This window comes from Heterocephalus glaber, unplaced genomic scaffold, assembly GCF_053883595.1.
Source record: "Heterocephalus glaber isolate CG9 unplaced genomic scaffold, H.glaber_assembly_v1.0 deba00000936, whole genome shotgun sequence".
Classification (NCBI taxonomy): domain Eukaryota; kingdom Metazoa; phylum Chordata; class Mammalia; order Rodentia; family Bathyergidae; genus Heterocephalus; species Heterocephalus glaber.
The window spans coordinates 3,588,976-3,616,945 of NW_028258172.1; the positions used below are offsets into that span (position 1 = coordinate 3,588,976).

Sequence of the window (27,970 nt, forward strand, 5' to 3'; positions counted from 1 at the left end):
TTTCTCTTTAAATGCAAATAAGCGCAGGCGTGGTGTTGTCTGGGGAAGGAGAGGGTGCGGAACCTCTTGCTGGGGCTCTACCCTCCCTCCTCCACGTGGGGCGGGTGGCGGCGTAGCTAAGCCGCTGGCTCAAGGAGCCGGTTCAGCCCGGATGAAACTCGCTGGCTCTCCGGACCTCGGTTTCGCTTTTGCGGGCACTCCCATTTCCGAGACTGCCGTGCATTCGCGCTACTGCTCCCTGGCCGCCATCTAGAAGTTTATTCCCAGAGCTAGAATCTGCCACAGAGAAGTGGGGGAGAGAGGTTGAGGAGGCTGGAGGGACTGCAGAGCCCCTTGGCACCCTGGCTGGCCCATCCTTAGGCTTAGAGGCAGGGCCACGTGGCTAGCACTCCAGGCCACGCAGAGGAAGTGCTCAACTGCTAGGAAAGCCAATTGTGGCACCTAGGTCCTACCTTTGACCACCTCTAACACACCAGGACCCTTACTTAGGAAGGGCACCATTGAGGTAAATTTGCATCTGTTATTGAGGGTCCACTGTTGCCCAGAGAAGGGGAGGCACTTTTACAAGAATATTGTTATGGCCTGTATCTAGATGTCCCCCAAAACCTCTAGTGGTCATAGGTGTGGCTTTTCAGAGATGGCTGGATCAAGGGCGTGTGATGGTGGGATTAAGGATGTGATTTGGGGATTAAGGGTGTGATGCTGAGGTTATAGGTGTCCCACCCTGGGTGTGGGTAGCGCCAATCAATGGATGGGTAGCCTGGATGAAATATAAAGGCTGGCTTGGTTGCTTCTGCTACTTTGCTGCTTTGCTGCTTTCTCTTTGTCATGCTATGAACCATTCCTCCTCTGTGATGCTCCTCTGCCATGCCACCCTGCCTTGGAGCCAGCCAACTATGGACTGAAGCCCCTGTAAACTGTGAGCTACAATAAACTTTTACTCCTTTAACTTGAGTGTTGGCTAGTTTGTCTCAGCAAGGAAAAAAGTAATTAAGACAGGTACCTAGCCCACCAGGGACAGGAACAGTTTTAGAATCCTGAGTCCTGGGATTATCCTCCAGGGCTGCTTTCACTTTTCTTCTGTGGGGAGATAACTGTTGACATAGTTTGATCCTCACCCAAATTTCCTACCTTCCAGGGAACATGGAGGGGATTCATAAAGTCTCTGGTGTGTACCTCACCCATTCTTAATTTCAAGGGTGGCTTTGTGGAGATCTCTTTCCCTGAAAAGTCTGAATATTGAGAGAAAAGTCGTTTGGGCCCTAATTGGAGGTCAGGCTGAGGACAATAATGAGTCCTGTACTAACCTTGCCTCCTACTGTTTCTGAGATGTGGTAAGAGTCCAGCTGAGTTTGGGTCTCTTGCTTGAAGGAATTAAGGGGCATTAGTGGCTGCTAGGGCCAGGTGAGCTGAGGCAACAAAGAATCCAGTTGTACCACTAGCTCAAGAATATCCAGAAGGCCCAGCATTAAAACTCTGTGAATGTCTTAAAAGAGGAGGGGAAGTGGGTTAAGCTTGAGAAGAGAGGGAAAGATTAGAAAACAATGTGAGCAATTTTTTCATTGTAGGAGTATTCTCTATTGCTCTGCTGGGTCCTGTCTGCGTTGAAAAGACCCAGCTGCTGAACTGGTAAGAGGTTGACTGCTGCCTCTGCATGCGTGGAGCACAGGAACTGACATGGCTGTGAGGGCTGGATTTGCTGTACCTTGGAATTGCTGTGAGACTTGGGCCAGTTTATCATCCCACCTCTACAAGGAGGTAAGTTCTATCGGTTCAGCTCAGTTCTTCCTATAATTTTCTACTATGTTCCATGACCTTTTATGACATTATGCACATCCATAAAAAATAGTGTTGGACATTGCACCCTCATCCTAGTCCTGGGTTTAAATAAATGTCTAGGAATGAGGAGTTTACTGCTGACTTATTGTGCAGCTTTTTTGGGTAACTTCTGTCTCCCTAACTTTGGTATCCCTGTCTGGATTGGTGGATTCTGTTTTTCTGCCCTGCAAAGTCCTGATTCTCATTCATTGGGCCTACTCTGGAAGTATTTTTTCTTTATATCACCTCCATCATAGGCTTTCCTGCTGCCTTGTGCCTCTGCTAGTTGCTCACATTTTGCTCAGAACATTAACTCTCTGAATTAGGCCAAGATTATAATTTGTAGAACTCCATTTCCAAATCTACAATCCAGAGAAACAAAGGGCCAGAGCAGTCTTAGATGTGAGAATATGGAGGGAGAAGGTGTGCATAGTGTATGTATGTGTGCGCTCATGTGCATGCACGTGTTTACACACTAAGGGGAAGGGCACATGAGAGGGAGAGGTACAGCTTCTTAATTCATGTGGGTAACTTGTATCTTAAAATACCTTTTTTTCAGAGGAATCCACCAAGGCCCTCCATCCCACATGCTGACTGACACTTGAAAGATTTACTTGGCCATGACAGGAGTTGATGGTGGGGAGGAGAAATTCTTTCTTAGATTTTTTAAATCTGAAAAATGGAGAAACCCCCTTGCTACCCAGCATCTGTGGCTGCATTGAAAAGCTGAAAGTACAGGTGTGTGAAGAGAACTTCATAAACTCAATTACACAGATGAGGCCACAGTGCTTGTTTCTTTTTTCACCAAATGTTCCATGGGCACCTCCTCTATGCCAGGCCTGACAATAGGTGGTAACTTTCTTGGGGGACCTAAAGAGAGTTCAGAGAAGAGCTGAAAGCTAAACCAGAGGCCTGGCAAAGATATGCTAGAGCACTGCAGGTGAAGAGAGTTCTTCTTCCCAGGTGGGAAGGGGCATCAGAGAAAAGTTCCATAGAGGATAGCCTTGATTGAATTGAGTCAGAAATGGGAAGGATTCCTACCCAAGCCAAAGCCCATCAGTGTGAGAAGGTATAGTGGTTTGGGTAAATGCTAAAATTCTGGTTAGCTTTGGTTACTTGTGTAGTGAGAAAAGGAAGAACTGGATATTATATAGTACTAGAAAGATCTGAGGCCAAAATGTAAAAGGGCCATGATTTCCTGGGTAAGTTGAGGGTCAACTAAGTAAGTTTATCCTTTCCATGGAAGTAGTACAGTGTAGTGGCTCTGTACCAGACTGCTTGGGCTAGGATACCAACTCATTCCCTTAGGAGCAATGTGGTGTGGGCAGTTTAAATCACCACAACTAGTCTTAGTTTTCTTTTCGACAAAATGAAGATAATAATACTGCCCTGCCACATATCACAATGTTGTGCTCTTTGTAAAGTGGCACATAGGCTAGTACATACAAGGCTCTCAATAAATCTTAGCTATCATTATCATTATTTTTATTATTCAGTCTCCTTCTGATCCAATATACAGATCTTCAAAATTATGGAACTCATAATATGACTTTGAAATCATTTTTAGCATAAGCACACTTGAGCCTGTGATTTCTTATGCAAGATTCCTTTTGATGATGCAGGCCTAGACTGAGTTTCCTAGGGAAGAGTTTTTTGTTCATCTTTATATCCTCAGCATGCAGCAGAGAGCTTAGCACAAATGTAGTGCTGATCACAGTCAAATAAGACATTTTAAAATCTAATATCAACCTTAAATGCCAACATCCATCACTGAAGTGTGATGTTTCCACTCACTGAATACTTCTGCTATGTCAGGTGTAAAGTACTGCATTCATTAACCAGAATGGTGAACTAGACACAGCTTTTGTCCTCAAAGCCCACTAGTCTAGTAGAGGAGTAACACATCTCATCAGACAATGTCCTGCAGTTTCCAGTTGAGGCAAGGGACTACTGGATGTTATTCCCATCTGTAGAACTGAGGAACATACAAACAGGATTTTAAAACATATTCTGTTTAGGACATTCTCAGTTTTTTGCATGTCAGAAACCCAACCTTAGGACCTTTGCATTTGCTGTTTCCTCTGTCTACAATGTTTGTCCTCATATATAGGCATGGTTTGAACTTCGTTTAGGTGTCTGTTCAAAAAGTTATGTTTAATGTGACCTTCCCTGGAGACTCTATACATGAAATAGCAATCCTTGTTCCCATTCCCTTCCCTTTCCAATCCCTTAATTGGCTTTTTCCCATATCCCTTGCATTTATCACCTCCTGTGATATTATTTCTTCTTACTATTTATGTATTTATATTGTCATTTTTTATCGCTTCTCAGCCTTTTGGCTAAGATCACGTGTAGTATCTGTTCTTATCAGTTTAATATATTATCATTTTTTTCATTGTCCATTTCCATTATGTTAATGGAAGCTCCCTAGTGGCTAAGAGATAGGGAACAAAATATATAGGTAAATATATTTAGTATATACTTTGTTCCAAGGAAATACCTGCAAAGCTGGGGCAAAGGAGAGCATAACTGCTGAAAACATTAGCATTATAAAGAAGCCAAGTACTTTATACAGGGACCAGAAGAAAGATGGCTTGAGAGCATCCCGGAAATCATCAAGACCCCAGCCATGTTGTCTTTCTCATTCGGGGGTGCCTAGAGAAGCATATCCCTGAGTTCAACCATCCAAGCAGTCAGAGGTATAGCGAGGCCATTGTCTACGGGGACACAGCTACTTCTTATGCTGGAATCTGACTTTGGGGTCATCTACATGGTGCTAGTTTTTCAGGCATTCAGACTGTAAAAGATTTGGCATCTAGGAGGCTTCCACCTCAATTTCAGAAGACCTAGTAGGAGAATAAGACCATGAAAAATGGTCACAGTTCCTGTGAGAGAATAGTGTGTAAAGCTGTGAGAGTGAAGCCAGAAGTACAGGGGAGACCCCAGGAATTTGGAGATGCCAGGAATGTGGAATATTTGCTGAGGAAAGCAGTAGGCTGAGAATGGAGCCAGCCCAGAGAGATGCGATGTGGGCTTAAACCAGCATAGTGGTGGAGCTTCCCAAGCTCTTTGGAGCCTGCATCTCACCCCAACCTGCCCTGGATGCTGGAGATGCAGCTTAGGATTTAATGTTTGCCCTTCTGGGCTTTGATCTTGCTTTCATGCAATTTCTGTCTGTTCCCCATTCCTCTCTTTTGTAATGGCAATGTTTACTCTGTGCCATTGTATGCTGGAAGTATTTGACTTTCTTTTTCATTTTTATAGAGGCATAAAGCTAATAATTTTCCTTGAGTTTTAGAGGAGACTTTGGTTTTGGAATTTTCAGCAATGCTGGAACTAAGACTTTGGTGACTCTCAGCAATGAACTAAATTCATTTTGCATAATGAGATGAATATGAGCTTTTATGGGGCCAGGGGAGAAATATTATATAGTTCAGATTTGAAATGTTCTCCAGTAGTCTCGCATTCAGAAACTGGGCTAGATCAGAAATGGCTGGTCACTGGGGGTATGAAATGGAAGGGTATATTCTTACCCCCAGTTCCTCCCTTCTCTCTCTGCTACCTGGTTGGCATGTGGTGAACAGCTTTCCTTCACCAGGCCATCTGCCATGCTGTTTCTTCCTTGGAGGCAGCTGATCATGGACTGAATCAACTGAAACCATGAGCCAAAATAAACCTCTCTTTCCTTAAGTTGTGAGTTCTTGGTGTTTTATCCCAGTGAGGAGAAAGTGACTAGTACAGTGAGGAAAGAGAATGTATTCAGTTTCCTTGTTCAAGCAGTTGACTGCAAACAGGTAGTGGCTAGCAGGGGCCCGGGTTTCATTTTTATTTTTACAAAATAGGATGTAAGCTTGTTTACATGTCAAGAGAAAAATAGTGAAATAGAGGACATGGAAAACAGGATAAATGATGGTGGGTCGCCTTGGATGAAATTAGGGGATGGAATCCAGACAGCCTGCAGATGAGTTAGCCTTGGCTAGGAGGAGGGGCCAAGATAAGAGGGAGAGATAGATGGATGCAGGAGAGCTTTTTGTCATGGAAGATTTTAAATATTGTGCCTAATGATGTGTACCTGATCTGCAAGGTGGAAGGCAAAATCCTCTGTTGATAGAGGAAAAGTATTAAGGAAGCATTTTAATTTTGGGCAGCATTTGAAATAGCTACTGAAGAGCATGGGTAGTTGATAAAGGCCCAGGTGGACTGTAACCTAGGAATGTAAAGCCATTTCATTTTGTAGTTTTGTGAGCGCCTACTTCCTAATTATATGACCTTGAACAAGTAACTTACCTTATTATACCTCTATTTCCTCATCTCTACAATGGGCATGAATAAGACAAGGCTGTTGAATTAAATGAGTTACTTCATATAAAGAGATTACTGAGTACATTGCCTAGCCCATAGTTAAGTGCTCAATAGAAAGTAATTCTTCAGATATCTTTTTAAAACAGAATTATTAGTATTATTTCTGATTGACAAATCATAATTGTATTTATTTATGAGGTACATTGCAATGTTTTGATACATGTATACAAAGTGGCAATGTTAAACCAAACTAGTTAATATATTCATCTCACTTGTCATTTTTTAATGATGAGATATTTGAAATTTTGTTTCTTAGTTACATCTCCCAGTTTACCAGTACCATCATTCTACTGTCCACTCTTTATAATTTGGTTTTTTGGGGTTTGTTTCTTTTTGGTAGCAGGGATAGAACTCAGGACCTTGTGCTTGCAAGGCAGGTGGTGGAACCACTGAGCTAAATACCCGGCCCTCTTTATGTCTCTGTAATGACTAGTTATTTTATGGTATTCATCAGCCTCGGCTTAGGAGGGGACATTGGCTTGATCCAAGTTGGTGTGCTACTAGTTAAGAGATTGAAATAATTGAGCACAGAGTCAATTGATGAATGGCTAAGAAAAACATGGTACATATGTATAACAGAATACTATTCAATCAGAAAAAATGAAATCCCGTCATCTCTTACCACATGGATGTACCTGGAGATCATTATGCTAAGTTAAATAACCCAGATACAGAAAGACAAGTACTAGATTATATCATTCATAGGTAGAATCTGAAAAAGTTGATCTTATAAAAGTTGAGATTAGAATGTTGGTTACAGTAGGCTAGGGAAAGTAAAGAAGGAAAAGTAAAGAAGTTGATCAAGGGGTACTGAGATATGGTTAGATAAGAGAAATAAGTTCTGATGTTTTATTGCTCAGTAGGGTGACTATAGAGAATGATAATATACTGTGTATTTTAAAAATCTAGAAAAACTGATTTTGAATATTTTCAGCATAAATAATGATAAATGTTTGAAGAGATAGATTTGTTTAACCTGATTTAAACATTATAGAATGTATACATATATTGAAACATCAGAGGTACTCCACAGTATATATATTTTTATGTATCAGTTAAAAATTTAAAAAAATATATAATTGAAAAGAAAAGATGAACAGGAAAGGAGAAGTAAAAAGAGAGGGAAAATAGAGACTAGGAGTCATATGTTGCCTGAAATTCAGTGTCTAGCACAGAAGTAAGTACTTAATAAATACCTTTCGAGTGACAGAGATTCTGTGGGTTCAAACCCTAGGGTTCCAGGAATGAAACTTCTAGAAAAGCAAGCAATTCTGACTATATTGAAGTTCTGAGTTTTCAGGTGAGGTTAGGAGTGCTAAAATAGAGAGTAGGTGATGGTGTAAGAATCAAGGAGATGAAGGAACTACAGGTCAGGATATTTAAGGAATCACTGGACCAGATACTGCCATTAGCCCAGTTACTGCCATTCTACTGGGAAGAAGAACCTTTGTAGAGACTGGCAAAGTAGGAGCTTACAAGCAGGCTAGTGGCTGGAAGCTAATGTTTTCTGTACTTGTAGGTGAACAGAAATCAGAGGATACCAGAATAAAGCAGATGGTTGTAGACCTGATTGTATAGTTGCAGGATTTCATCAGAGCAGAGAGAAAATATGAAGTCCCATTGTAGTTTGGAAATAGTATTGGGCCACCTGAAAGGGAAAGGGAAAGCTCTGATGTTCCCATAGGGCATCCTTAACCCAAGTCCCCGTTTCCTGTTCCCAGTGCCTGGTGTATTATGTACATCTGAACAGAAACTGTTCTGCCTGTCAAGCTGGGTTTTTCTATGAAGTAGATGAAATGGTGAGTGTGTAAATTTAAGTAAATTTGCTCTGTGCCCACAAGAGAGTGGTTAATATAGCCAGATTTGCCCTGGGAATCAGGGAACACATTCTCCATATGCTTCAGTAAGTCATTCCTATGACTGAGCGTGTCTCATACTAAGAACTAAAAATCTTTATTTCCAAAATACTAGGATATTTGCCATTCTCTTCAGTCTAGTAGCTAACCTAGTTCCCATTAAAATACACCAAGCTGGAACCAAACTAAACTATTGCTCAGAATACTCTGTGTTTTCCCAATTCTATGCTTTTACTCAATGCCCCCTCATACTTTTTTCTTCCTCTCTGATAAATAATATCCTGTCAACAAGATCAAATACCACCTCTTCCATCAGATTTTCAATCATTTTAACAGGTAAAGAGGTTAATCTGATTTTTAGAATCTCATGACCTATTTCTCTCTTTGGATCTAGGGTTTGGGGCCATATTCCTGAATAAAACAAAACAAATTTCCTATTTCAAGAAAGTGTATAGACTGGTCAATAGCAGCTGCAAAGTAGAACCAAGACTCTGGCTCATGGCAATGTTGGGGAGGAAGAAAGGGAGTATCTTAGTCTGCTTGTACTGCTATAACAAAATACCTTAGACTAGGTAATTTACAAACAACAGAAATTTATTGCTCACAGTTTAGGAAGCTGGGAAGTTCGAGATCAAGATTTTGTGTCTGGTGAAAGCCCATTCCTCATATATGGTGTCTACTATGTGTCCACACATGGCAAAAGGAGGAAAAAGGAGCATACTTTCTAGTATAAGGGCACTGTTCCTGTTGATAAGGATGAAGCCTTTATAAAACTTAATCACTTCTTACAATCCCCACCTCCAAATACTATCACATTGAGGATAAATTCCAACATATGAATTTTGGAGGATACCATATTCAGACTTTAGCACAGTGATGGTGAATCTTTTAGAGACCACCAAGTGCCCAAACTGCAACTCCAAACCCGCTGATTTATTGCAAAGTACAACATTGCAATTAAACTTGAATATCCAATGCTTGGCTCCTGGGGTGACTTGGCTTGTGTGCCAACAGAGAGGCCTCTGCAAGCCTGCTGTGGTACATGTGACATAGGTTCACTATCACTGCCCTAGCAGAAAGGACAGAGGAAAAAGAGTGGATAAAAAGGAAGGAAGGAAAAGAAGGTCAGGAGGGAACAGAAAGAGAGGAAAGTGAAGAACAGAATGGACCTAGCATTCACTTGAAGTGGTTAAGACTTCCTGAAACCTGGTGGTTGTGGCTGGGGCAGGGTGAAAAGGAAAGGGAATGGGGAGTCTAGTCTCTTAATTGAGGTCAATGCCAACAAAGACAAAAAGGCTTAGGGAAAGATTTCACCCCAGGAACAGTAATAACACCATTGCTTCCTCTTCATACCTCCTAGGTGAAATCACTTTGGACTATTCATCATCAAGATTTTAGATGCATTCTCACCCAGAGCTCAATGTCTAGATGAGAACCTTTGTGAGGCTGGAGATAGTAAAGGACTAGGACACTAGATTTTGAAGTCATCTTTTCCCACTACCAACATAGGCAACTGGAAAAAAGAATGGTTTGGATAGTCTGAAGAGCTGGACCACCAATAAAATGGGCACTTAAGTTTGTTGGGTTCTCATTCCCCTCATGTAGAAAATAGAGTTGTTTCAGTCTTTCCTCTCTGTTCATTATTTGATACACTCCTATAATATCTTCAAATACAGTCATTTGAAATGCCAAGAGTATCCATGTGCTTTCATGTATCAACCAGAGAATCTGTGTTTCAAGTGCCACAGGGGAGGCCAATCCGACTGGACTCCACTGAAGGATGTACTTTCCCAAGACTCTGTAGCAGATGGGGTGGTTGGGGTTGACCCCTAATCCTCAAAAACCTTTTCCATAGGGATAGGGAGCAAGGTCAGGGGTTTGGTTCTGGACAAATCACTTCTCAGGAGCCCAGACTGAAAGAAAATCAGAAGAGAGCTTGGCATGCCTAACATTAAGCCCTCTGTCTATGTTTATAGCTATTCAGCTCTCATGATTGTTGGAGATAAACAGTTTCACTGTTCTCCAAAGTGTCTAAAAATGAAAATAGGGAAGCTGATTGGGCAGGATCATGCAGATATCTAGATTTTTTGCCTTCTCTTCTAAAGTATCTTAGGAACTAGTGGTTAGGGAGAGTGGCAGAAGAGAGAGACAATTCAGTTAGGACCCCATCCTCTGCCTTCCTTTTGCCATGACTGGAGAGCATGATTTAAGGGCCTGTCAAGGCAGCATTCAGGAAGAACTCTAAGCATCTAAAATGCTTCCTGGGAACAGATTATATGGGGCTGTCCTCCTCCACCTTTTCATGTCATATCTCTCTCACTACTCATCCACATCCTCACTCATAGATACACAAAGGAAATACAAGAAGGTCTTGTGGAAGGATGAAGATTTAGTATTTTTTTAAAAGGTACATAGATGTGGGTACACAGTCTATCTGCCTCCATTCATTGCTCTTCTTGGTGTCATAGGGTGTCTCACTCCATAGGCTACATTTCCTGGTCTCCCAATTCAACTACCTTCTGGCTTGATTCAAGCAATGGAAAGCACTGATGGAAAGACAGGATAAACGGAGAATCCAGGATCCTTATCCTCTGCTGTCTTTGCCTCAGTTAACGACTATGCTGTATGTCTTCTACGGTTTCTGCTGTCAACATACTTCCAGTATTGCTGTGTGATTCCAGCTCATGGCTCAGGTCATACTACTTCCTCCCATTGTCTCTCCATTTATCTTCCCCCTGCTCTGCTCTGTATTACAAGGGGTCTGACCTCTATAGGCTGTTTCCAAGGCTCTAAAATTAGTTGACTTCAAGTTTTCCCAAAAAGAGAGACATCAGAGGCAGACAAGAAGGCAAGAATAAGGGAAAGGATAGGGTTATTTCTTCCTTTCCTCTGCTTTGGACAGTATGTCTCATTTATGCATCTAGCTATTATGGATTCCACTTCCCAACAGGTGATTCTTTCCCCTGATTCTGGAAATAACCTATCCCCTTCCTCCTCTAGCCTAGGGGTGACATTGGCTTCTTGCTGTCATTAATCTCTGGGTTACCTCTTTGTCCTGGTTGGATTCTCAGCCTATCACCTATATAACCAATTTATTGTTTGCATTAAATTCCCTGTTATAAATATTTGATTGGTTGTTTTCCCAGTTGATCTTGACTATGAACTGGACTGGTGGAAATGCAGCCTACAATTTACTGTGTGAATGAATGAGAAGCACCTTGGTCATTTGACTCAAAGTAATGAGAAATAGGGGATAGCCCCAAAAATGGTGCCTTGTACCAGCCAGAGAAGTAAAGAGCCACAGGGCTGGGCACCCACTTGGATTCTTCATGATCTTGCTTTCAGGGAAACATGGCTCCAAACTCTATAGGAGACCTTGATGGAGGAGGTATAGCCATTGGGTTGGTTTTCTCTCGATTTTTGAGTGGTCAAGACTCCTACACCTATCAGATGCTAGAAAAGTTCCATCCTTCCATGGCCAATCAAACACTTTCCCCAGTGAACCCCCACTTCCACCCCAGACACAGTAGCAACCAGGACTTATTTTGTTGAGGATTTTATTATGGAGGATAATATGGGAGAGCAGCTCAAGTGCATAGAACTGTAGTTTTCTCCAGCTACCTGGTCTTCAAGTGGTTCTTGAAGGCATCATGGACTCCTGGGAATACTTCAAGATTACAGTTGGTGTTTCAGGTAGGTAATCAACATGGAGGGAATATCCAGCTGGTCGATGGCTTGTGGCTGGTTGGCCTGGTGCAGGGCTCTGCGGATAACTAAACGGGCCTGGGATAGGAGCGACTGTGGAGTAGCTACAGCAAGGAAAAATAGATCATGAGGAGCATTTCTCAATATAATTTTCCTGCCAAAGCCTACGTTTACTCTACCCTGGCTACTACTGCTCTAATATCCTCTCCCTTCTGAAAAATGTCCCCCTCTGCATGGTACCAGTGAAGCTGTACTGAGAACTATTCTGGGCGTGCTCAAGGCCACAAAAACAGTCATTGGCAGAGGCAAGGCCAGAAATAGAGCAAATGCTTCTTCCCCCACCTCATCTTAGTGACCCTTTCCCTAACATGGAGTCTGTAACATTTTCTCCAATGAGACCAAAGGAGAGAGAGGAAGATGAAGTTTTCTCTAGTTCATCCCATAGAAATGGCTTGAACAGTGATTTGGAGTGCTTGGGCCTATAAGGTGGGGGTCCTGTGGGTCTGGCTTGCTTACCACTCACCTCTGGCCTGTAGCAGCAATGCAACACCTTTATCATCTTTCGAGGTCATATCCAGTGGGAGAGATGGAAGGTAGATGTTAGCGCCAAAATCAATTAACAACTGGATATACTCTGGCTCACAGTTATGGTGGAGGCAGATTTCAAGGAGGGTTCGGGGCTGGGGAACATGAACCAATAGGCCCTTATCGGTGCAGTTGTAATCAGGATCTGCCCCATGGAGTAAAAGCAGGCGAAAACAGTCGAGGTGCCCATAGACTGCAGCCAAATAGAGGGGGCCAGAACATAAAGCTATGTTCGATGCCCACACTGGTAGTTTAGCCTTGACATTGGCATCTGCTCCATGACCTAGGAGCTCCTGCAAGATGGCAACAGAACCATCACGGGCAGCTGTGAGCACAGGAGAACAGTTGTTGTAGATGCTACCACCAGGACAGGCACCAGCTTCCAAAAGCACACGCACACAGTCCAGATGGCCATGACTGACAGCAGTGAAAAGTGGTGTCTGTGCTTTGACATCTAAGCTGTCAACATCAGCACCATGTGCTAGGAGGACCTGCAAACAGCTTAAGTGGCCATAAGAAGCAGCCAAACGCAAAGGTGTCCCAGGAACACCCCAGCCACTCCTGCTGTTAATGAAACGTTTGTAACGCTCTTGACATAGAAGCTGATCCAAGGTATGAGAGTCGTTGTCATATACTGCTTGATTGAGAGCCTGCTTCTCCCCGGTGTCAATGTCCTCCTCCTCCTCTTCGGGCTGCAGGAGGGAGAGGATCTTGGTGATGTCCATGAGGTTCATCTTGGCTGACTAGAACTGGACTATTCTCATTATGAGGAGGAGGGTATGCAAATCTGTGGATAACAAAACAAGGAGGACAGACTGAAGCTCCTTTTCAAAGCTCCGGAATGCTACCTTCTTCATGAACCTCTTGTCCCCTGCCCATCACCACCAGGCTACTCATCCATGAGTCTCCTGCTTCTCACTCTCACTCCTAGCTATCTTATTTCAGTCCCCAGGGACAACTGTCAAAGCAGGTGAGGCCATTTCACAGCTTGGTGCTTTTGCATATGCTATTCTACATGCCCCTCAGACCCTTACTTCTGGGATGCCTTTTTTGGTTTCATCCTGCCTTGGGATTCTAAAAGAATTACAGCTAGATTTCAGCTGTGAGCTTTCAGTGCATTTCCACATATCTGTGCTCCATTAGAATATAAACTCCAGTGTGAAGATTCTATTCATCTTGCATTCCTTCACCTTCAGTAGAGCCTACATCATGGCTGAGGATTTGGTAGATCCATTTTACTCAGTTTAGTATATGTGGTTTAATGAGGTGGCTTGAGTTTGGCAGTTGCTAGGCCAATAAAATGATGGTTTGTAGTGTCAAGCTCGTATCCCTGAGCATTCCGATATCAGTCTTATGGGTCAGACCCTCATCTCTGCATCTCTCCCTTTTAGGTGAAGTTCACCTTCACAGCCCCTCATGTCTGAAGAAATCTTCTTCTGAGTTTTCTGTAGCCTTCTCTCAGTCTCAGACCCCATGCTTCAGGAATAGAGGAAATCAGAAAATGGGTGTTGAATGACATTTACTGATTAAACGAAGAGGTACATTATGAAGAGGCTACTTAATGTAAAAGGAAGGCAAGCAGATGGCAGAAAACAAAGTTTCTAGAGCAAGTTCTATCTGGTATAATTGGTTTGCCCCCCAGAAACACTCTAAATCAGGAGTTCCCCAGATTGCCAGTATCTCCTCATAACCTACAGCTCCCCCATTCTTCTGTTTCAAGCTTTTTCCCATTCTTTGCACAATCCAGGCTGGAACCTTGACTCCAACCTCAACTCTTGTCCCCTCATAATCATCAGGCCCACAAAATCACTCACAACTCAATGATTTATCCACTGAGCTTACTAGTCCTATTCTTAGTTCTCCAAAGTGAAGTTCACCCACCTCATTTTGCAGTGCCATCAGTGTGAGCTGGTAGGTTTTCTAGAGCTCAGATCTCCTTACTCTCCCATATCCTGCAGCCAAGATCTCAGAGCTGCATACATATTTTTATTCACTGTCTACCCCCACCCCTCTTTGTTAGCTAGGGACTTCAGGTACTCACCTCATATAAAAAAATTTTTTTGAGGTGAGTGGGGTCATCTTCAACTTTAGGCCCCTTTCCACTGGCCAGCATGAGCTCCATATATAGTCCTAATATTTATTCATTCTTGGGGTACAATGGAAATAGGATTTGTAAAATCAGCTAGTCCCAGATTTGTAGCTCAGTACCCCCTAGTTCCTAATGAGTAAGCTTGGGCAAGTCACTTCCCTTTTTCATGACTCTTCTTTTCTCATTTACCAGACAGAAATAATAGCCTATGTTTCATGGGATTGGTAGGAGAAAGAAAACTACCCATATATGAGATCATCAAGGGTAAGCTTCTTTTGTGTGCACCTTCAATCTCCTTACTTTGGCTCTTCCCCCTCAATTATTTTAGAAACCAAAACAAAATTTCTATAGTCATTTGCTTCACTTCTATACCTACCTTCCTATCCATCTTTCCTCCTTTTTTTGTGGCACAGGGAAAGAACCCAGGGATTTTACACTGAGCTAAATCCCCAACCCTTTTTATATTTTCTCTTCTGAAATAAGGTCTCACTAAGTCAGTAAGTTGTCCAGGCAGGGCTTTAACTTGTGATCCTCCTTCCTCAGCCTCCTAGGTGTGTACACTAGGCCATCTTTCCCTTCTTTACCAAATGTGTCAAATTATCTACTACCTGCTTTCCTATTTTCCATTTACTTCAGGCTCTGCAGTCTGCCTCTATCCACCCTGAGTCATACCAAGAAAGCTCCTAAAAAAGGTCATCTATGTGTCTAAATCCAGTGACTACTTCTTGATCTGATCTTTCATTGCTGACTTTTCTCAGACAGACATGTCCCTACTGACCACTCCTTCCTACAAACTCCTGCTCCATCTTCCTGCCCAGTACCCTGCCCTGACTTTTCTCCCCACCCATTCTTCCCTGGAATATGTATGTCTACCTTGTTCTCATCTCTATCTTCTGCTCCAGTCCCAGAACTTTAGCTCTCACTTTTATTCTGATATTTTGAGCCCCCAAGCTCTCTCTTGAGCTCCAGGCATGTACCCCACTAAGTTTCTACAGGTACTTCAAGGTCAGAAATATCAAACCACTAAGAGCAGAAGCAGCAGCAGCAAACTTAATTCATGTGTAAGTTTCTCATCATCTGTAAAGGTAAACCAAAATAAAACCCTAAGACCCATCTCAGTCCCCTTAACTCTTGTCTCACTCCCATCAAACTCATTAATTCTTGTGGATTTTACTTCTTAGAAACACCTCCAGGCCATCCCCATCCCCCAGGCCCATATCTATTGCCAGTACTTTATCTAGTCTCTTACCTTTTTTTTAGCCTTGTAACAGCTGTAATAGTTTTCTAGATAGTTTCTCCTTTCAATATTTTCTTCATATTGCACCTAAAGTGATAATTTAATAATACAAATCTGGTCTGCACTATTCTGCTATTTTAAATCCCTTAATAGTTCCCCTCTTTCAGGGTTCAGCTCAGATGATTTAGGTAAGCTCACAGATCTAGCCATTCTCTCCAGTCTCACTTCCTATTAATTTTCTATTTATATTCTGAAATCCGGTGATAAGAAAATGGTGGTTTTCTGTGTATCTTGTGTTTCCTTCTGCCACATATATTTCTTTCTACTGAGTTGGTTCGTCCAGAATCCATGCTCCGATTGTACTATAGGTGTCACCATACTATATTATAACCCCTCTGTGGGTCTGTTTTGCCCTCACTGCAGATGGAGATGCCATACGGTGTAGTGTTAAACCACTGCCTGGCTTCTTCAATCGCAGCTCTATCATTTAGTAACTGTGTGACCTAGGGAAGATTATTTAATCTCTCTGTGCCTATTCATCTTTAAAGAGAGGATAATTGTGCCTGCCTTGGAGTGTTGTTGTTAAGATTGGATACATTAATACATAGCAATTGCTTAAAGTAATGCCTGAATGTATTTCTCAATAACTACTTTTACTATGATGATCAACACTTAGGCCTTCAATTTCTATGATTATTGCTCCTAACTTAATGTCCTATAACTTCAGAGCTAGAGTAGGACTTGTAGATAATTTAATATAATTTTTTCAATTTAGAGATGGGGAAACCAAGGTTCAGAGGGGTAGCATCTACTTTGTTAAAGTCACATGGCTGTAATTATCATCTGTCTCATTTTCAAGAACCCAGAACACATTTATAATCTTGTGCATTTCAAAGCTATTTAATGTAGTACAATAGGTAATGATATCTTCATTGTTTATGTGATGGAAACTAAGGCCAGAGAAAGTGAGGGATTTGCCAGTTGCATCAAGCCAGTACCAGAGCCAGACATAGACTACAGGTTTCCCGATTACTTATCCTGTTCTTTCCACTGCAACATAAAAAACACATATCCTTCCACTTTTTTAAAACAGAGTTACACTGCAGGTCCCAAGATCCTCAGGTTTTGAGTGTCATGCTGAACTTTATGGACTTTGGTAATGGAAGATTCCTGTACAAATCATTTCTCTGATGGTTTGTAGGAATTCTTTCTTTATTTTGGTGACTCAGATCTAGGTAGATGAAGAAAGCAGAGAGCACTGGAGGGAAATGCTGAAGCTTTCACCTAGGTTATTTTTGTGAAACCACAGCAAAACTCATATAATGAGCCTCCAGAGCCAAATCAAGCCAGGGCTTCCTGAAGCTTTGGAACTTGAGTGAATCCTGTTTCCCTTAGATGTGGACAAGAAAATCCAGCTCATCTACTGTCTGTCTTTACCTTGTTGTACTTTATTAATCAAAGAGTTATTGTGTGGCTGCTGTGTACCAAAAGCACTTCTTGATTCCTAAAAGTTCAGGGGTTTTAAACCTTTTTTGGTGATTTTAGCCTTGATAAAATCTGTGGATAAATCTCATTACATTTTTAGTACATAAAATTACATAGGATTAAAGGAAACCAATTATATTAAAATACTGTTATCAAAATATTTTAAAACTATATAATATAGTAATATACATTCTTTATTAACTCATTAAAAACAATATGTAATAATCCCTAAGTTGCAATGAGTGTAAATGACATTTTAAGATCTCTGTCACACTGTAATATGATATGAAATATCTATTTCTTCTTGTAACCAAGTTACATGAACTGGTAATAGTACTGCCATTTACTGCCTGAATTCATTCTTGAAAGAAATAGTAAATTTCAGTTACAGTTTAGGGGTTAGGGAAGGGAAAAAGCTATTTGCTCTTCTGCTTCTGGACCCTTCATATTTTATCTAAGGCCTCTTGGGGTCTATGAATCTAGGTTAAGAACCCCTATAGGAAAGTGACTGGTTTCTGTTGGACCCAGAACACTCCTTCAGGTATTAGTAAACTATTTGTCAGCCTCACCTTTCTTCTCCCACCCTGAAGACCTCTGTTTTAACAATTTTAAGCCCACTGTTTGGCACACCTCCCTCACAGACTTACAACACAATATAAAGATACAAAGACAAAACTTTACCCTCTGTGTAATGTATAACTACAAATGCCCTTAAGTAGGTCCTTATAAATCAGAGAGCCTAGGTGGACACACTTTCTGGGAACAGACAAGACAGGAAGCTGATACAGTATCCCTTCTCCCAAGTGCACCCATGTCCCAGACTTAACAGTAGCGGCTAGGCTCACTTTTCCCTGACAGACTTGTGTCTTATGTCCACATACTTACAAGACTTCAGGCTGAGGCTGCTCTGAGCGGGATTGCTGCCACTGTCCCACTGTGAAGCATTTGGGCCCTGGTGTCCCCTCTGCAGGTAGCCCCTCTGCAAGGAGCCCCTATTGCTCTAGGCTGGTGCAGGTGGGGCCCTGCTTTCCTACTGGTAATAACCAAACAGAAAGACTAGACCTCAGCCCCGGGCTGACTTGATCCAGGGGGCTAATTTTAGGCTACCCTCCACCCCTCCTTCCCTCAACTAGTGTTATCTTACCAGTGTCATTGGGGAGCTGTCCCAGGAAGAGGAGGGGGCAGCCCCCAGGGAAATCCAAGAAAGACTGAAAAATAAATAGGAGCTTAGGTAGTAAGGCTAGGGCTACTGCTCCCCATTTTTTCCTTGCATGTCCTGCTCTACCACTCAAATGGGCACCAAAGTAAGGCCCTTGAGCTGAGGCTATTTCAACATCACCCCTACCACCAATGGGCCTGAGAAGGCCCAGCCTCTCTTAGCACACTTTCTTCTGAGCTGGAATCTCTTTAATTGTTTCTCTGAACTTTCCTCTTAACTTTTCTGGATTTCCTTTTTGGCTCTTTAGGGCCCAGCAACATCTTGCCTTCCCCTCTGCCAACTCCCTAGAGTGAAGAGGAGGGTGGGAAGAAGCCTTCATGCTGGAATGTACTATCAGTCAGCTTTTCTAAAACTTAAGAAGGTCTTGATCTTTTATAAAGATCTCCCTAGTCAACTCACGTGCCAAGCTCAGCCTGAAGAAAATGCCCACAGCCTCCCACTCTTCTCACCCCTGAAGTATCACTATTAGATTAATATCAGCACTGGAAAGTTTGTCAAAAGATCAGCTCTTAAGAGTATTATTTTATCTCTCTTGTTTCTTTCAAATGAGTGAAGTGGTAGGAAAACACCTTTAGAAATAGTAACAATATGTATTTTAGATGTCACATTAAACAAAACTAGGAACCAACATCCTGCCTTACTCTGGGATGAAAAGCCAGCCCAGCTTTAGGTATAGAAACCACACCACAGTTGGATCACATCTGTGAAACTATAAAGCAGCCAGTATGTACAAAGTCTAGATGCAGATAGAACATAGAAAAGAGAAAGACATAATGTCTTTTAAAAAGCTCATTTCATTAGGAAAAATATACACAGAAACAATTATTTTTCACATAGTGAAAAAATGCCAGAACTAAAAGCAGTCCTGGATACCTATGGTTTATTCTTTATCCATCACAGGAGAGTATTTCATGGTTCTGTTTCTCTGTACACTCATGAAAATTAATTATAATGACTTTTCATTAGGTAGACTTCAGTCTGTATAGAACAGTGATCCCAAGACCGTGAAGTACTTCTCTTTCTAATCACCAAGAAAGAGAATATTTCAGTCAGAAAAACAAAAATCCAGTCAGGGAACCATGTATGGGATATATAGGATAAAGTGCTATCATTTCTGTTTTACATGATTAGTTTAGTGTTACAACTTGCACATCAAAAAGGAATATCCACATTTCTTAAACATATTCAAAGGCTTTGACTTGAATGCTTCTAGTAATAGGGCAATTGCTCCATCCAGAGGTAGCACATCTTTTTTAAAAGAAAAGTTTGTTAATTGGTACATATTAGTAGTACAGAATAATGAGATTTGTGATGGTATATATTATTGTTGAACAGCTCAGTTAGTCCTTTCTTCTAGGCTCGTATCTTCATCTACAGAGTACCCCTGAGTGGATTCTATCCTGTCTTCTATCCTCTCCTTACCCTTGGAACCCCAAAGAACATGGTCACTTTCACTATCTCAAAACAGTCTGTTAGGGTTCTGAACCAAGATATTTTATCTTCCAGGTCCCCTTATCTCAGAAAAAACAGCTACTTCAACTCTTTCTTTGAATCTGGTATCTATTCAGTCTACCATAAAGTGAGTAGTCATGCAGCCTGCTTCCACATTCATGTTACCTGGGAATTCACAGGAGGCCAGATGACTCCTTTCAAAACTGTCAGTGTCTCATTGATCAGTGACTCTGATAATCAGGAACATCAAAAGGTTATCAAGAAAAGTATGGTGTGTACCAAGGTCGCAAGTTGCACAGAACATGCTGAATCAGCCCGCTGCAGACAGGCAGGTCTGCAGACACTGTAGGAAGGTTGCAAGTCATGCGGAACATGCTGAATCAGCCCATGCCCCAGCAGCAATCCACTGAATACCCACACACGCCCCTGCCTCACCCCCACCCCTGCTCCTCTGACCTCTTCTCTGTACTGCCACCTGGCTCTACACTACAAAGACGCAGAGGACACCGGACCACCAGACCACTGTACTGGGTAAGTTGGAGTCATCTTCACCTCCCATCAGGACCAGGACTATCTTCAGGGGAAGGGCAGCTGGAACCTGCAATACAACTCTGCAGAGTTCAACCCTACAGGAGGACAGGGAGCTCAACTTGGGACTTGCAGCCAGAAATCTGCCTGAATCTCACGGGTCTGCGACTAGCTTGCTGAGACTCATTGACTTATATCTGCACACTGCTACCCACATTTTCTATTGTGACAGCAGAGACATACCCTGAAAAAGGCCCTTCATCTTCATTGTTATTTTTAATTTCCAAAATTAGTGTTATTAGTTTGTTTTTTTCTCTTTTCTTCTCCTTTGATCCTCTTATCTTTAATTTTTTCCTACTCTTTGCAAATATTTGTTTTTCTCTCCTTTTTTCTCTTTTCTTTGTTCTCTTTCCTTTCTCTCACACTCACTCTTTTACTCTCCTACATTGTTCATCTTCCCCTTTGGTCCCTGTTTTGATCCTCATTCAGAGTTCTTTATTTTACTATTATTCTCTTTCCTTCTTACCTGTGTCCTCTGGACACACTGCTAACCTTCCCCTATCCTTCTTCCCATCTGTCCCTCCCTCCCCAACCCCTTTGAACTCCCCACCACAAAGGGCAAAGTTGTTATATTGAAGAGTTTATTCATTATATGATGGGTTGGTCCTCGATCTTGATTTAATTCACACAGCTAAAGGTGATAGATTATTAACTACAACAAAATGTCATTTTCAAAGATGTACTTGATGCAGTGGTGTTGATGATTGTATCACTTGGGTTAAGGTGGTGTTATTGATCTAGTCAATGAACCTTCCTAATATAAGGAAAAAGAGAGAGCCTTAGAGTCAATAGAGACTCAAAACATAAAGACCAGCTATATCTGGAAGACACCTCTGAGAAGCAATCATTCCATAAGCGTTCTAATTACAAGCAACAAAGATACCTACAATAAGCAATTTCAAACTATCAACCCATGAGTTAAACCAAGCACAGTATGAAGAACAAAAATGAGAAGACATTTAAGCAGGGCACAAACTCAGACTTCCACCCCACCAAGGGTAAATCCTGGGGGGAATGAGATGGACAAGTCCCATAACCAACCACCTGGATACCTTAAACTGATAGCACAGGAAGTAACAAAACAGATGAATGAGGCTCTAGAAAAATTCAGAGCAGAAATAATCTCCCAGATACCTACAGAGATGGTGAGCAGAGTGAAAGACATGATTAGAGGATCTAGAACCGAAACAGATAAAAAAATAGATGAGCTCAGAAACATGCTGGAAGCCATGAATACCCAGCATAAGAAAGAAATGGAAACCATGATCGCCCAACATAAGAAAGAAATGGAATCCATGAAGCAGATTCAAACAGATATTCAGGAGATCAAAAACTCCATTGAAAGTATCCACAGCAGATTAAGGGAATCTGAAGATAGAATATCACATATACAAGACAGGATTGTGGATAGAGATCATGAAAACAGAGATTTCTTAAAAACAGTAAGGCACCATGAGAAATCAATCCAACAACTGCTAGATGATGCAAAGAAGAATAACATAAGACTGCTAGGAGTCCATGAGAAAACAGGAGAAAGCACAATTGACATAAAAAAAAACTGTTCACAGAAGTAATAGTGGAAAACTTCCCAGACAGAGGTGGGGAATTGGACATACAGGTAGGTGAGGCATATAGAACTCCAACTAACCATGATCAAAAACAATCTACAGCTAGACACATAATAGTCAAGATCCCAGAAACACAACAGAAAAACAAAATCCTACAAGCAGTTAGAGAAAAGAAACAAATCACCTACAAAGGAAAGCCCATCAGAATCACAGCAGACTTCTCAACACAAACCCTCAAATCAAGGAGAGCCTGGAGTGAAGCATTTCAAGCCCTAAAAGAAAATAACTTCCAACCTAGACTGTTGTATCCTGCAAAATTATCTTTCAAAATCCATGGGGAATCTAGATACTTCCACGACAAAGAACACCTGAGAAATTTCATGAACACCAAACCAGCACTACAAGCAATTCTAAACAATATCCTAGAAAAAAGCAATGAAGGCCACAACTCCATGAGGCCCAACAGAGGGAAGCCACCAGGCAAGGTAAGACACTAAAGAGAAACGGGAAAAAATAAGAAATAAAAGAGCCAACAAAAGTAAAACATCATGACAAGGATAAATCAATATCTATCAATTATAACCCTCAATGTTAATGGCCTCAATTCACCCATCAAAAGAAATAGACTGGCAGAATGGATTAAAAAGGAAAATCTAACAATATGCTGTATACAAGAAACACACCTAACTCAAAAATAAACTCATAGACTGAAAGGAAAAGGATGAAAAACAGTCCGCCATGCCACAGGAAGCCAGAAGAAAGCAGGGGTAGCAATCTTATTTGCAGACAATGTAGGTTTCAAACCAAAACTAATTAAGAGAGACAAAGAGGGTCACTACATCCTTGTGAAGGGAACAATCCAAGAGGAAGAGATGGCAATCCTAAATACATATGCACCAAATACGAATGCTCCCAACTATACAAATCAAATATTAATAGACATGAAAAACCAAATAAACACTAACACAGTTGTAGTGGGGGACCTCAATACTCCACTATCACAAATAGACAGATCAACTAGACAAAAAGGTAACAAGGAAATTCTAGAACTGAACCAAGCTATTGAACAAATGGACTTAATAGATGTTTACAGACTGTTCCTCCCCACAAAATCAGAATACACATTCTTTTCAGTTGCACACGAGTCATTCTCCAGAATAGACCACATGCTAGCTCATAGGACATGTCTAAGTAAATGTAAAAGAATTGAAGTTACCCCTTGTATATTATCAGACCATAGTGCAATGAAATTGGAGATCAACAAAATAAGAAACCGCAAAACGCCAACAAACACATGAAAACTGAATGACACTGTCTTGAACAGCCAATGAGTCACAGAGGAAGTTAAAGAAGAGATTAGACAGTTTGTACAAATAAATGATAATGGCAGTACAACATACAGGAATCTATGGGACACAATGAAAGCAGTTCTCTGTGGGAAATTCATAGCAGTGAATGCCCATATTAGGAAAACAGAGAAAACTCAGATAAATAACCTAATGCAGAACCTCCAGCTCCTAGAAAAAGAAGAGCATAACAAATCCAAAGCTGGTACAAGAGAGGAAATTATAAAGATCAGGGCAGAAATCAATGCAATGGAGACTAAGAGAACAATACAAAAAAAATCAATGAATCAAAGAGTTGGTTTTTTTAAAGAATAAATAAAATCTATAAACCTTTAGCCAACCTTATCAAAAAAGGAAAGAAAAGTCACAAATACATGCAATTAAGAATGAAAAAGGTGAAGTCACAACAGGTCCAACAGAAATCCAGAGGATCATCAATACCTACTTCGAGAACCTCTATTCCAATAAAATGGAAAACACAGAAGAAATGGGCAGATTCCTAGATACATACAAATTACCAAAGTTAAGTGAAGAAGATATAGAAATTCTAAACACCCCAATTACAATGAGTGAAAGTGAAAATGTAATAAAATATTTACCAGCAAAAAAAAATCCCAGGTCCTGATGCCTTCCCTGCTGAATTCTACAAGGCATTTAAAGAAGAACTAATACCATTACTCTTTAAACTCATCAAAGAAATTGAAAGAGAAGCAATACTTCCAAATTCATACTGGGAAGCAAGTTTTACTTTGATTCCAAAACCAGGGAAAGACTGAACCCAAGAAGAGAACTACAGGCCAATCTCCCTAATGAACATAGATGCAAACATCCTCAACAAGATACTGGCAAACAATACAGAGGATCATCAAGAAGCTCATACACCCTGACCAAGTTGGATTTATCCCAGGGATGCAAGGATGGTTCAACATCTATAAATCAATAAATATAATGCACCATATTAACAGAGTCAAGGACAAAAACCATAAGATCATCTCAATAGATGCAGAAAAAGCATTCAAGAAAATCCAACACCCATTCATGATAAAAACCCTGCAGAAAGTTGGAATAGAAGGTCTTTATCTCAATCTGATTAAGGATATCTATGAAAAACCAACAGCCAACATCATACTAAATGCTCAAAACCTGAGAACTTTCACGCTAAAATCAGGAACAAGACAAGAATGCCCACTATCACCACTCTTGTTCAATATAGTTCTGGAAACATTAGCCACAGCAATTAGAAAAGAGAAAGAAATAAAAGGAATAAAGATAGGAAAATAAGTTGAACTGTCATTATTTGCTGATGATATGATACTTTACATAGAAGACCCAAAAAACACCACCAGAAGACTTCTAGACTTAATTGACAGATTCCATAGAGTAGTTGGATACAAGGTCAACACTCAAAAATCAATAGCCTTCTTGTACACAAATAACAGACTCACTGAGAGAAATTAGGGAAACAATTCCTTTTACAATAGCATCCAGTAAAATGAAATATCTAGGAATCAATCTAACAAAGGAAGCAAAAGACCTCTACATTGAAAACTACAGCACTCTAAAAAAAGAGATCGAAGAGGATACAAGAAAATGGAAAGACATCCCTTGTTCCTGGGTAGGAAGATCCAATATAGTGAAAATGGCCATACTTCCAAAACTACTATATAGATTCAATGAAATGCCACTTGAAATTCCAACAATGTACTTCACAGAGCTAGAGAAAACAATCCAAAAATGCATTTGGAACCATAAGAGACCTAGAATAGCTAAAGCAATTCTAAGCAACAGAGGCATGACTGGGGGTATCACAATCCCCAAATTGAAACTATACTACAAAGCTACTGTGATAAAATCAGCATGGTACTGGCAAAGGAACAGACCTGAGGATCAGTGCATTAGATTAGAAGATGCAGACACAACCCCAGACATACTCCGCCACCTCATCTTTGAGAAAGGAGCCAACCACCATCATTGGAGGAAAGATAGCCTCTTTAATGTATGGTGTTGGAAAAACTGGATTTCAACCTGCCAAAGATTAAAACTAGACCCATACCTATCACCATGCACTAAACTAACATCGAAGTGGTTTAAAGATCTAAATATTAAGACAGAAACACTAATCTTGCTGGAAGATAAGTTAGGTAGAACTCTTGAAGACATTGGCATAGGAAAAGACTTCATGAGCAAAACCTCAGCATCACGTGTACTAGCAGAAAGAATCAACAACTGAGATCTCATCTTATTAAAAAGCTTCTGCACTGCAAAAGAAACCACCAACAGAGCTAACAAACAACCTACAATATGGGAAAAATTTTTTAGCACCTGTACCTGAGACAAAGAGCTACTATCTAGAATATATAAAGAACTGAAAAAATCAGACCCCCCAAATTCAAAGACCCAATTCAAAAATGGGCATCTGAAATGAACAGACATTTCTCAGACAGAAGTAAAAGCAGCAAACAAATATATGAAAAAATGTTCAACATCACTTGTCATTTGAGAGATGCAGATGAAAACAACAGTAAGATTCCACCTCACCCCAGAAAGAATGGCTGCTATCAAGAAATCAACCAATAACAAATGCTGGCAGGGTTGTGGGGAGAAGGGAACCCTTCTCCATTGTTGGTGGGAGTGCAGACTGGTGCAACCAATGTGGAAGTCAGTATGGAGATACCTCAAAGAACTAGGACTAGAGGTCCCATTTGACCCAGCTATTCCCCTGCTGGGTATCTTCCCAAAAGAATTAAAAGAATCATACCACAGTGATATATGTGCATCCATGTTCATAGCAGCACAGATTGTAATAGCTAAAGCTTGGAAGCAGCCCAAGTGCCCATCAACTGGAAACTGGATAAAGAAAATGTGTTTTTTTTTATAAAATGGAGTACTACTAAGCCATAAAAAATGAAAAATTAGAGTCATTTATAGCTAAATGGATGCATATCGAGGCCATACTCTTAAGTGAAATAAATAGGACACACATGTGTAAATACCCAATAGTTTCTCTAGCATGAGAAACTGAAAGTGTAAATAAGTATGAAAATGATTAAAATGAATAATTGATACTTTAAAATAGGAAAAAAGGTCCAAAAATGAAGGAGTGAAGGGAGGGGAAGGGGAAAGGAAAAGAGGGAAAGGAAAAAATATGAGAAAAGAAAAAAATGGAAATAATGCCTAGGTAAATAGGCAAGGGTGGAGGGGGTTAAGGGTGCACAGGTAATGGGGAAAAAAAGTAAGAACCAAGATATATCATGTACAGGTACAAACACCCAATGATAAATGTAACCGAATTGCATACCTAAAATGTACCAATAAAAGAACTCAAAAAAAAAAAAAAGAAAAGAAAAGTATGGTGGTGCAAGCCTCTAAACCTAGCATTCTGAGAGGCTGAAACAGTAGGTTCACAAGATTGAGCCTGTCCTGGGCACCTTAGTGATTTAATGAGACCCTGTCTCAAAATAAAAAGTAAAAGAGCTGAGGATGTAGCTCAGCATAAAGGTTCTGGCTTCAGTCCTCAGTGATGCAAAAAAAAAAAAAAGGAAAGAGGAAAAAAGCAGGCTGTGGATTTAGCTCAGTGGTTCCATTGTGTTCCTTGCAAGTGCAAGGACCCGAGTTCGAACCCCAACACCAAAAAAAAAAAAAGCATATTATCTTCAGTTTGATTTGAGCCAGTGGCTTATAGCTGTTTATTGTTTGAGGCCTTATAGGAGGCTGGTTATAGTCAATAAATAAGGTATTGTGATAGTAAAAGAAACAGAGTAGGATATTATTCTTGAAAAAAAGTGTTAGAAGAACTTCTAATATATGTTTTATTGAGATAATTATAGTTTCACATACAATTGTAACACTAATATAGAGAGCCTCTGCACACTTTACCCCTATTGCAAGCTATAATACAATATCATAAGTTTGATATTGGCATTGCCAAGTCCATCTAATTCAGATTTCTCTATGTTTATTTGTACTCATTTGTGTATTTATTTTTATATAATTTTTATTACATGTAGGTTCTTATGTATACCACTTTAGGTGATATACAGAATGGTCCTATCCCAGTAAGGATACCTTGTATTCCCCTTTCATACCCACATTCACAATCACTTTTTTCCACCCCTAATCCTCTAGAAACCTCTAATCTGTTCTCCAATTCTGTTGTTTCAAATTATATAAATGAAACCATTATAAACTAATTTTTGTCTTTTGGATTAGTTTTTTCATTCAGCATACTCTTGAGATTCATCTATTCAAATTGTGTTTATCAAGTTTGTTTCTTTTTATTGTTGAGTGGAATTCATGGAATGTATATAGCACAATTTATTTATTGACCTATTGAAGGACATCTGGATTTTATCTACTATTTGGCTAATAGGAATAAAGCTGCTATGAACATGTGTGTATAGTTTGTTAACATTGTATTTTTATAGTAGGCCTTACTATCAGGTAGAATGATTCCCCCTACTTTACTGTTCCATTTCAAGATGATTTTAGCTTGTAGGATTTGTGCATTTTAATATAATTTTTAGAATAAGATAGTCTACGCCATCAAATTTTTGAGGAACTGACATGTTTTTTCATGAAAGGTGCATCATTTTACTCTCCCATCAATGATGTATGAAAGTCCCAATTTCACTACATCTCAGCCTATACTTATATTCCTTGT

The 27,970-nt window shown here is 40.5% G+C and overlaps 2 protein-coding genes and 1 pseudogene across 4 annotated transcripts in view; 2 read left to right on the forward strand and 1 right to left on the reverse strand.

Annotated features, from left to right (window-relative positions):
- Positions 1 to 35: 35 nt before the first annotated feature.
- The window catches only part of LOC110347169 (profilin-2-like), a 182,385-nt gene continuing 154,450 nt past the window's right edge, over positions 36 to 27,970 (forward strand). Inside the window, exons 1-3 of one of the 3 annotated variants that reach the window (XR_002391605.2) lie at positions 36 to 919; positions 1,569 to 1,758; positions 2,378 to 26,854. The gene's annotated coding sequence lies outside the window, so the exon portion shown is untranslated. Of the gene's footprint in view, positions 920 to 1,568; positions 26,855 to 27,970 lie in introns of those variants that run through there. The other 2 variants (XR_015450116.1, XM_087208142.1) reach the window with 2 other exon arrangements.
- On the forward strand, positions 4,138 to 4,347 carry LOC147828800 (U2 spliceosomal RNA; annotated as a pseudogene).
- Asb12 (ankyrin repeat and SOCS box containing 12) lies at positions 11,658 to 13,060 on the reverse strand. The gene is made up of 2 exons (XM_004872260.4): positions 12,265 to 13,060; positions 11,658 to 11,845 (listed from the first exon to the last, which is right to left on the reverse strand). Exons 1-2 carry the CDS (start codon positions 13,058 to 13,060, stop codon positions 11,712 to 11,714), a joined length of 930 nt encoding a protein of 309 aa, XP_004872317.2. The 3' UTR covers positions 11,658 to 11,711.